Raw genomic sequence first — 12,021 nt, forward strand, 5'->3', positions numbered from 1 at the left:
CTTGACATATCTCTCCCACATGCAAAAGTTTGATGTACTACATTTATATTGTAATTACTTGACCTATCTCTCCCATTAGGTTCTTGCCATCAGGACCTAATGTTGCTGCAATAAGAATTCCTACTGCAGTAGCAATATCATGAGAATGAAAGAAATGGAAGGACCAAAATATAAACCCTGTGTATTGAAAGATAACGTTGTAGGTAATCAGGCTTTGTGACTTAACATTAGGAAAAATAAATATAACAACTACTTAATCATTGCATGCTTGCAATATTTTTACCAAACTGAAATTTTGCTGGTAACACAGAAGTATCTTGCTTTCATTGTGATTTTATGAAATTTATGTATATGATAGGTCTTTTTTAGTTTTGGTTCATTATATGTCCTGCATTACAACTCCAACTAGATAAAATCTTTACGGCACTATACTGCTATCAAAATACCAGATAGTAATACAAGGCATGTACATGCCAGAGAAACTACATATAACAAGCAGAAGTAAAATTAACAGTAGTATTTGTGGATAGTAACCAAGTGATAATAATTTTGATACATTAGTAAAGACTAAAGTAATATAGTCAGGTTCTAAAATTAAGCTATAATGCACAGTCGTAGAGTAAGAATAAGGGGCATATATATAGTCATTAGTATTCTGAAAATCTTCAGGCAGTTTAATTTCTCGGATCATCTCGCTACTCAATTCAAAAAATGCAACTATTCAACCACATGTAGTTGCACACCGTATGAAATATGCAGCGCCATTTACCAACCTGGCCCTTGGATATGGCTTGATTTCTGATATTTACCAAAATAATGAATGTTACGTCGAGAAAATTTGTAGCTAGTCATAAATTCTGAAAACTTCCAACTATCAGCATTTAGACTATAAATATCAATGTAGTACATGTCATTAGTATTATTTTACACAGAACAGACTAGCAATCTCAAATCCCTAGCAAGTTTTTCTTAAACCAGCATTCTCATGATCACGAGCTGAAAGGAATATGTCCTAAGTCCAATCGTGTATTAGGATTTAGGAATAACTTTTATGTAATCTGTTTTGATTTCATTGATATTAATAAAGACTTGTTTTGTTTTTATTATGGGTTTTATCTATTTAAGTGTTTAAATAAGATATACCATAGTTTAGAGTAAAGCTTTTTATGGATTATGATGAGATCATAATAATGAGACCTAAAAAGATGATAACTCTAAACTTAAATAGTTCCTGGTCATAGGATTACTAACTGGTAATTAATAATCCGCAAAGATCGGTACATACTATCCTTGCTTCATTATGAAGGATGTCTGTTCTCATAGACATTTGTGTGGTGACACTATAGCTAGTATGTAGGTGCTTATTATAGAATAAGTTCACTGAACATGACTCGCACAGCTGAACAACTGATGGAGTTCACTCACGTGTCAGCAGTTGTTCACATAGTGATGGTTGTACAAATATCCTTAGACTTGAGGTCATCATAGTCATCTTGTGTACACTGAACTATGCTTTGGTTTAGTTCTTAGTCTCCAGGGACAATTATTAGGGCTCTTCTAGGTATAGAAATTTGTACACGAAGATAGTGTATGATCAATAAAGGATCTACCCCTTCCAGTGAAGGAAGCGAATGTTCAAGGCTGATCCGCTTATGCTAGTTCAGGAATCTCTGGCCAGAGTGAATGAAATTAGAAAGGAGTTTCTAATTTGTATAGAACTACGCATAGTAAATGGTAAGCAAGTGATTGAATTAGATAGGCTTGACACGAGATCCATGCCTTGTATTTAATCGGGACATTGTAGGGTAGAAGGAGTTTATTGTACGGTGACTATTCACTGACAGGTTCTTGGTATTCTAAGCAGTGAATTCATATTATCCGGATAGTCGCGATATGTTGAGAAGCATCACTCACGATGTAGAATAAATGTGATTAATTAATTAATCATATTTAATAAATTAGAGAATTTATATAAATAATGATAAAATAGTTTTATTATTATTTATTTCTACTACCGACTTAATATTGAACCTACAGAGTCACACCATAAAAAGATAATGATTTAATGGTGGAGGAATTAATTAATAATGGCTAATAATTATTTATTTATGAAATAAATAATTATTTATTTATGAAATAAATAATTAATTGGCAAATTTAATAATTGATTAAATGAGATTTAATTGATTATAAATTAATTAAGAAAAGTTCTTAATATTATTAATTAAAGGATTTAATTTTTGAAAATTAAATCAAGAGAGAGAATTATTTCTAAAGTGTTTAGAAAAAGGATTAATAATTAAAAGGTGTTTTAATTATTAATGAGAATAATAAATGGGATAATAATAATAATATTATTTATGGGAAAATTTCAGCTGAAAATTTTGCCTATAAATACACTATTATAGACCCTATTTTATTCGAACCCACATCTAACCCGAAAACCCAAAAAGTTTGGAAAACCCAATTCTCTCCACCTCCTTCCTCCTCATTAACATGGTTTTCTTGGTGGATACCGGTGGAGTGCTTCACACTTGAGGAGCAACTGCTAAGGATCTCTGATCGTTGTCTCCGAATTATTTTAAAGGTTAGATTCGATCCCTCGAATTTTTATTCACGATTTATATGCTTTTATTTGGATTTTATATGTGTAAAAGTGTTTTGCCATGACCCCGCTGCGTTAAAAATCCAACACGAGCAAACAAACTAAACTAACCAAGTTCCATCTGATTGATAATAAAAAAACGAAATCTCAAAAGATAGCAAAATAAAATCACCCTTTAATTTTAGACAGAACAGACTAGCAAATTCAAGAAATACTACAAAAACTTGAAAACAATTGAATCTTTGCCACTAGGGCTCGACTCTTATCAACAAAATCTTTCACTTGAAAAACCAAATTCAAGATACATAAAAAAACTTAAAAAGATTGAATATCTACAAACCTTCCAGAAAGCATATTATTACCTAACACCTATACATGATATTACTAGCTTATATCCTTAGCACCTATAAATGGATACTATTATTTGGGTAAGAAAACCAGCAGTTAATGCACTAATGTATATAACATAACTGATATACCTGAAATTCAGCCCATACTGCATTTTTGTGGATAACAGGTGTGCTAGCCCAAGTAATTGCAGGAGTAGGCCAATTCTGAAGACACAGCTGAGAGATGCACTTTACAATTTTAGGACCTGTAAAATCACTATCATACATAACATTTTGTCATTAAAAATGGTAAAATTTTAACACTAAAATTGGAACAAAAAAATGCTTATAGTAATTGATACGTACGTGCTATTAGGACCTGGTCGAAGCTGAATAAGAGTTCGCTCATCTGGGTTAGTAGGGGCCTTAGGAATATGATTGGGCACCCTTCCCATGCCCCGACATAAGTAGGGAATTAACAATAAGTATAATATAAACACCAATCCATTAGTGTATATAAATATACTCGGCCAAGCAAAAATTATATTTGCCATCAAATGATCAAATAACATATATGTCTATAAGTGATATCTCTGCACTTTTTTCAAATGACATATATATCTCGAGATTAATTCTAATATTCACACACATTATGAGTAATCAAGAAGAACTAGTACTTATAATATAGCATATTTGTGTTATATATGAAATACAGTAATATGAATAGCCATATCGATACTGCTAAAACTTGTAGCTGCCATTTTATTTGGATGTTTAAAACCTTTAAGTGTTAGTGTCTGAGCCAGGATTATCTTCTCCTGCAGATTCATAACCATCATCTTCGTCGGTACCAGAGTCGGTATCACTGTCGGTTAATAACTCCTCTTCTTCTAATTCAATGTCATCTGGTACAAGAATTAACTCTGAATCTATTTCACGTGGATCATCTCCTCCATCTAACTCGATTACTTCATTATCATCCACTTCTATCACGGTTGGTCTATTTAGCATCTGCTCTTGGTAAATCTCCCCATCAACTACTTCCTCACGTCTACGTGCGGGAGTGTGTATTACTACCTGCCAATCTGCAGGTGGCCTATCCCTTTTTCTACCAGGACTAGGAGTATAGTATACTTGTGTTGTTTGAGTTGGTAAAACAAACGGTTCATTAGAGTACGCAGACTTGTGGTGGTCAATGTCAATAATATCATGTTTATCAACATGTTTCCCTTTTTCTGAATCGAACCACCGACATTTGAATAAGTTAATATGACCCCCGTACGTACCCCTGTACGAGAACTCTATGATTTCCTCCAACTCCCCATAAAAGGATTGATTAAGCTCATTGTAACAATCTCCTTGGACACACACCCCTGAGTTTATTGTTCTCTTACCGTGCCCATATGCCTTGGTATGAAAATTATAACCATTCACTTTGTAACCATTACGAATCACTTGGTCCTTGTCTGGTCCCATAGCTAGGGCATGTATATTCGCCGGAATCATGGATCCAGCGGTCAAAGCCTACAAATGCTTCATGTTTAGTTAATGTATATGACTGGAATGTTAATAGAGTGTATATTTATTCTTAATTAAAGAATTGAACTTACCTTGTCCTTCATCCAAAGTGCAAATTCTTTATAACGATTGATTTGAATATCTTTATCAGTAATGTTTGGATTCTTCACTTTTAACTCATCATCATATGATCTATAAAATAAATTTTCAAAATATATACATTATTTTTTACACTATATAGTTAATTTAATTATAATTTACTGTTACTAGATAAGTTAAATACAACATATCAATACATAAACGAATTACATGTGTACCTCACATATTCATCAATCTCCTCGCAGTTGAGAAGAATATAAGTGTGTGCAGCATGTAAATCTTTCTCAGATAGGAATATGCGCTTCCCTTTTCCGTAAGTGCGTCCTGGTAGACCAAATATAGCGGCGCCCATTTAGTTCAACATTCCCGCCATCATCATTTCTCAAGACTCGATTGGCCTTTGTCAAGACTTCGTCCGGAAAATAGTCAGAGACAAAAGTAGATATCTCGTTGAAACTGTATGCTTCACAAATTGACCCTTCCACACAAGCTCTATTCTTCACTGCCCTCTTAAGCATTCCCATCAGCCTCTCAAAATGGTACATCCATCTATATTGAACTGGACCCCCAACAAGAGCTTCATATAGAAGATGTATTGTCAAATGCTCCATTGAGTCAAAAAAACCTGGTGGGAAGATTTTCTCCAATTTGCACTTGATTTCTATGATATTCTTCTCAAGTGTAGAAACAGCCTTCTCATGTAAGGTTTTTGAACATAAATCATTAAAGAAACGACTAAGCTCCGTCACAACATCCCATATTGATTTGTAAAGCACGTCCCGAAATGCTATAGGCAAAAGTCGTTCAAGAACACATGACAATCATGACTCTTCATTCCTTTCAATTTTTCATGCGGTTTCTTATCTGAAACACACCTTGCAATGTTTGATGCATATCCATCTGGTAATTTCAAAGATTTAATCCATTTGCACACTTCCTCAACTTGTTTTTTGGATAACGTGTAATGTGCTTGTGGTTTGAGATTCTTACCATTAGAAGATTCATAAATTTCTAAACTAGGATGCTTACAAATATTTTTATGTCCAAACGTGCTGCATCATTATCCTTCGTCTTTCCTGTATTCATTATGGTGTTAAATAAATTGTCAAACACATTCTTCTCAACATGCATGACATATAGATTATGACGAATTAAATTTGTAGACCAATAAGGCAATTCCCAGAAGATACTTTTCCGAACCCAATTATGAGATTCGCCAAACCCAATAATTTTTTTATCATTCTTACCAAATGGGACATCCGGTAATCTCATCACACAAGATCGCATATCTGTCCCCGACAGTCGTGGTGCGGGAATATCATTTTCCACTTTCCCTTTTCTGAAGTTTTTTCTATTTGTGCGAAATGGATGATATTCGGGTAAGAACCGTCGATGACAGTCAAACCAGCAAGGCTTTCGACCTTTGGGTAGAGTGAAAGACTTTGTGCGTTCCATACAATATGGACATGCCAACTTTCCATGTGTGCTCCATCCACATAACATACCATAAGAAGGGAAATCACTAATAGTCCACATAAGTGCAGCTTTAAGGTTGAAATTAGTTTTCGTTGCAACATCCCAAGTCTGTACTCCATCTTTCCATAATACCTTCAACTCATCTATAAGAGGCCTCAAGTAAACGTTCAAGTTCTTTCCGGGACTCTTAGGACCAGGAATCATGAGTGAAAGAAACAAGTATGGTTGTTTCATACACATGCAAGGAGGTAAGTTGTATGGAGTAACAATGACAGGTCAACATGAATACGGAACAGATGAGTGGCCAAACGGGTTGAAACCATCGGTGGACAGTCCAAGTCTCACATTTCTTGTCTCTAATACAAACTCAGGATGTGCTAAGTCAAAATCTGTCCAAGCCTTCCCATCCGCAGGATGATTTAATTCTCCATCTTTAGCCGGAGATTTTGCATGCCAACTCATATGTTCAGCTGTTCTAGAAGACAGGTACAATCTCTTCAGCCGATCTGTTAAAGGAAAATACCTTAGAATCTTGAATGGTATAGTTGATTTTTTTGTAGTCACCCCTTCCTTATTAGGTCTAAACCGATCATGACCGCATACCGTGCACTTTGTCATATTTTCATTTTCCTTATGGAATAATATGCAGTCATTAGGACATGCATCGATCTTTTGGTATCCAAGACCCAACTTTTTGACCATCTTCTTGCAATAGTAATAATTATCCGGTAATTTCTCACTATTCCGACAACATACACTTAATGGCCTTCAAAAGAAACTCAAAACACTCATGGCTCATGTTGTGATCAGCCTTGATGTTAAGTAAGGTAGCCACTGCAGATAATTTACTTTGTTTGGTACAACCATCCCCCACAATGGCTCACTACCCTCATCTAATAACTTAAAGAAGTCTTTGACGTCAGAATTTATAGGTTTCTCCCTAGATTGTTTCCAATCAAAATATGGCCCTGCAATGTCGTGAACCATTTCATTCATACGATGATTGTTACTGCTGCCACAATTGTGTACAGTAAAGCCACCATCTCTTCTCTGCTCATGTGCCCACCAGTATGCTTCGTAATTTCTCATGAACCCATTAACAAGTAAATGGTAATTTACAATATTCCTGTCTAGATAATTATTCGTCTTACATTTCCAACATGGACATCGTATCTGGTTCTTTTTATTCACGCATTTCGGGTGACGATACGCAAAATCCAAAAACACTTGGCAACCGGCTCTAAATTCAGTTGTGGCACCTATTTCAGTATTTGACTTCCGTCGTGCCATCCAAGTACGGTCTGAAAAAAAGTCCATGATATCCAATACCTATATATACACAGGTGCATTTATTTTGCAAATAAAATTACTATGTAAAAAGTTCCATATGTAGCATATAAATTCACTGAATATTTTCCATATAATATCTATAAACTCTAACCATATATTTTATTTTAGCCAGGGACATTAGATATTATAGGATTTAGATCGCTCCCTAACTAACTCGTATACGAAGAGTGTGTGTGTGTATATATATATATATATATAACTTTACATGAGGGAAAATTAAAAAATCTGATTAACTAAAATAATACATTTACAATGAAATTATTCTTCTTTAATTTATCGATATTAATCCCTTGGTTGTGGGTTCAAAACAAAATAACTTGTAAAAGTAAAATAAATAAACAATTGGTTTAAACTATATCTAATAATCACATCACCAAAAACATATACAAGCATTGTATAATTCACCCAAAAAAATCAGACCCATAGACTTAAGATCACCTCAAAAATACATATTCACCTAAAAAGATTGATTAACAAGGTACAAGGCTTAGTATTCAAAGTATATAAGGATTAGTATTCAATTAACACAAGGAATCAATTTACACAAAGAATATGATACACAAAATCAATCACACACACAATATGATACATAATTCGCATAAAATCATCCATATTCACACACACATATATAACATACATGCATCATACAATTTGTATATCTATATATATCAAATATTTCTAACATGATATACATATATAGACATATATAGGTGTAGATATATGAGAATTACCTGGTGGTAATTAAGGTTTAGAAGACTGGGGCGATCGAAGCTCTGATTTTCTAACAAGTGTAATTGGGAGTGGTACGGGGTGAAGACATATTTTTACTCTCATCAGCTACCACATCTACGACCGCCCTCGGTTGCTAGTAACTCTAAATTTTTATTTTTTAATTTAAAAATTCCACAAATTCTGAAAAACAAATCAAAACAATTTGAAAAAATCCAAATAAAAAGTATAAAAAATCCGAAAAAAATAAATTACTCAATATCATACATTAAAAGATCAAGAACAATTGAAAAAAATCTGAAAATTTCAAATTATCATTATGCCAAAATTCTATTAAGATTACAAATTATTACATACATTAAATTTAAGTAAAATTCTTATACTCCGGCACATTCATCAATTTTAAAATTCTATTTAAATATTCAAATATTAAATATTCTAAAATAATCTCTCATATTTAACAATGTTTTTAGTTTTTATTAATTTTTTTAAAAAAATTGAAATATCTTTCCTGTTTATTTTTTATTTAACAAAGCTTTAATTTTAATTTATTATAATTTTCCTTTAAATAATTAAAGGGGCTTAGGAAGAATCATGTATTTATACGTTTTAAATAGTTATTTAGTGGTTTGAAAATTTTGTAAAAGACGTAAACTCTTTCAACGTCTCATTAATCATTATACTTATTAAATTGCAGTATAAAATTATTTTATGGTTTACCACAAGGCGCACACGCACGTATATAAATATAAAAATATGGGCAATATTCATGTCCATTAATTGTTCGGTTACAACAACATATATAAATTATTATTAAATTGCAAAACTCATTGTCGTACTCAAAACTTGGTACATATTATGTTTCTCATTTTTTTGTAAAGCAACAAATATTATATAATATATTTGTAAAATAATTTTTAAATATTGTAATATGATCATTTTTAATTTAATACATTATCAAAAATACTAAAATTTAATTTATATTTATTTAGACTGGTATGAATTGAAAATATGTAATATCTAGTAATAAAAACAATTTTCTTAATACAAAAAGTAAATAAATTATTATATACATAAATAATCACATTCGTATCAAAAATTCAATCCATATTTATTTTTAAAATTAAATTAAAATGAAAAATATTATTTTTTTTATATAAAAATATTCTAAAAATAACATTATTAAAATATATCTTTAGCTACTATATGCGGTAGCAGATATGGTGTGGTCGCTAACGAGGAGTACCTAATATTACGTGGTAAATTAAATATTAAAAAAAAAATGTATCTGCGACGACAGACGGTCGCAGATAAACTTTAGTCGCTCAAAGCTTTTGGTTGCTAAATTGGCAACCGGTTGCAGTCGCAGATAGAGTGGCTGATGTGGCACTATCTGCTACCAGCAGCGGTCACAGATAAATTATGGTAGCTAATATTTTAGCGACAATTTTCCCACACATATTTTTTTGGGGGGAAATCTTATAGCGACTGCACCGTGATGAATTGCGATCGCTGAATACGTTTAGTGACGAGATTTGTTCCGTCGCTGAATGTTAGTTTTAGCTACCAACTTTCCGGTCACTAAAGAATTTGGTCGCTAATAGGGCAGTTTTTTGTAGTGATGCATTCTTTGGATGCCTACGCATTAACATACGCATTATGTTAATGCATAAGTTAATGCATGTTAATACACATTATGTTAATGCATGTTTTTATTTTTTTTGAAAAGATGAGTACGCGTTTTTCGATGTGTGTTTTATGGTTATTTTGGACGGAACATCTTATATTTTGATATTTTGGGTAATTTAATTTAAAGAATTGGTATTTTAGTATAACACTCTAGCAAATTCAAGATGGAACAAATTAACTAAGATTGAGGTATTATTATTCAACAACTTAAAATTGAATGGAAGTGAGAAATTAAAAAAACGAATTATCCGTTTTGTTTGGTTGGGGTTTTTGATTCCTAACTAAACCATTATTGAGCTTATCTATATTATTATATTAAAAATGAAATATTAAAAATCTGGTTGTTGCTTCCATGGTCATTCAATTCAGAGTGAGTTAGGTCAAATTGACGAAAATGGTTAAATATAAACTTAAAAATTAATATTCAAGATATCTAAGATTCGAATATCATCAACATATAAAATTTGTAATTTATTATATAATGATGAAAATAACCGTGCACCACACAGATTATATATTATATTATATTATATATATATTATATATATATTATATACTGTTTTAAGTAATATGTCCTTGTGTGTGTAAAAATGAAGTATCCAAATTCATGTTAAAATAGTAGTGTATTTTATAGAATAATATTTAAATTAAGTTTTTTGAACCTGTACTTTAACAAAAAACAAATACTCCAAGTTTGATTAAGGATGTTAAGATTGGATACGACCCGACAACCCGACTCGAACACGATATGAATTTTACGGGTTAGGGTTGTCTTTATACGGGTCGAGTGGAAAACGAGTCAAACCCAAAATTGACCCGAATAGGTTGACCCGGTTAACCCAAGCACGACTCCCTATCCCGTAAAACTATATTTTAAAAAATATTTATTAATATATATAATATACTACTAATATAATTGATTATTTAAACATAAATTTATGAATGTTGGACCATTTTTATTAACTTTTTTATATTTTGAATGAAACGTGTATATGAAATTTAGTTAATTAATATGGCATGAATAATTTTGTAACACAAAAATAGTTTTTTTAATCTTAAAAATGTATATTGTTCGTTATGCTACATAAACTTAAAAAATTATCAAGTGTAAATGTTTGATAAATGTAATTCAATTAATTTTATTAAATAATTTAAATAACTATATTAGGTGTAGATAAAATAACTTGTCGAATAAATGGATTAGCAGGTCAGGTAGCCCGTTAAATGAATGGATCGGATTACTGCCAAGATTTTGCGGGTCAAATTGTTTTTTGGCCGGGTTAGTGTGAGATCATTCGACTGAATCCTACACGAACCCGACCTGTAACCTGAAATTAACAGTCCTAAGTTTGATATTGTCTACATTTACAAAAAGGTTATTATTCTGACTTTTTCCACTTCATATACTATGTTTGTTCTCTCTACTTATAAAAGTTGTTTAGAATATTGGTGATTAATTCGCGGGACTTTTTATTTGATTTGAATTATACGAGATTATAGTTAAAATCGTGTGTCCGAACATAAAATGATGCCTTTTAAATTGTAAATCAGTTATTTTAATCAAATATAGAGTTTTTTACAAAAATAAAACTATCACTTCAATATTATGTATTAAGAGCATTTCTAACATATTTTTAACATCATTCTTAAATATAATATAAATTATTAACTCTTAATAATTTAGTGTACATTGGTCTCCAACAATACTCTTTATATTAAATACTAATTCACTTTTATATAATTAAAAATAACTTGATATAATAAAAATACAAAATAAAGTGAAAAAACAAAGTGTATATCTGACTAATTTTTTATGAAATATTAATTAAGAGATAGTTAGAGAGACTTTTAAAATCAAATAGAAATAATAGGCTTTTCAAGTTTTAAAGAACCAGTAAGTTTCTTGGAGTTCGAATTTATGCCTTATTTTTTATTTTTTTAATTTCAGAACCTATATAAAGAATTTGTTAGAAATATCTTAAAAATATATTATTATGGTTAAAATTTTAGTTTGGAAGAAAGGGGAAGTAAATAGAATCGTACACTCCTCCGGGTAAGTAATTTTTTTTTACCGGATGCAATACTGCTCAAGGAGTTATTAAGGTGAACTACCTAACTAACTAAGTAATGGCTAGTTACGGATAGACAAGAGACGTTATTACAGAGATGAAGAATGGGCAACAGCCAACATCTTATCATTAAAGAGACATGTGCATGGGTTCGTAT

General features: G+C 31.5%; 1 protein-coding gene across 1 annotated transcript; it reads right to left on the minus strand.

The window, feature by feature from the left end:
* Positions 1-3,717: 3,717 nt before the first annotated feature.
* On the minus strand, positions 3,718-6,231 carry LOC141691955 (uncharacterized). The gene is made up of 6 exons (XM_074496702.1): positions 5,581-6,231; positions 5,427-5,451; positions 4,922-5,338; positions 4,770-4,875; positions 4,545-4,644; positions 3,718-4,458 (listed from the first exon to the last, which is right to left on the minus strand). The coding sequence occupies exons 1-6, from the start codon at positions 6,229-6,231 to the stop codon at positions 3,718-3,720; spliced, it is 2,040 nt and encodes a 679-aa protein (XP_074352803.1).
* Between the last annotated feature and the right edge of the window lie 5,790 nt (positions 6,232-12,021).

This window comes from Apium graveolens, chromosome 10 (assembly GCF_009905375.1).
Source record: "Apium graveolens cultivar Ventura chromosome 10, ASM990537v1, whole genome shotgun sequence".
Classification (NCBI taxonomy): domain Eukaryota; kingdom Viridiplantae; phylum Streptophyta; class Magnoliopsida; order Apiales; family Apiaceae; genus Apium; species Apium graveolens.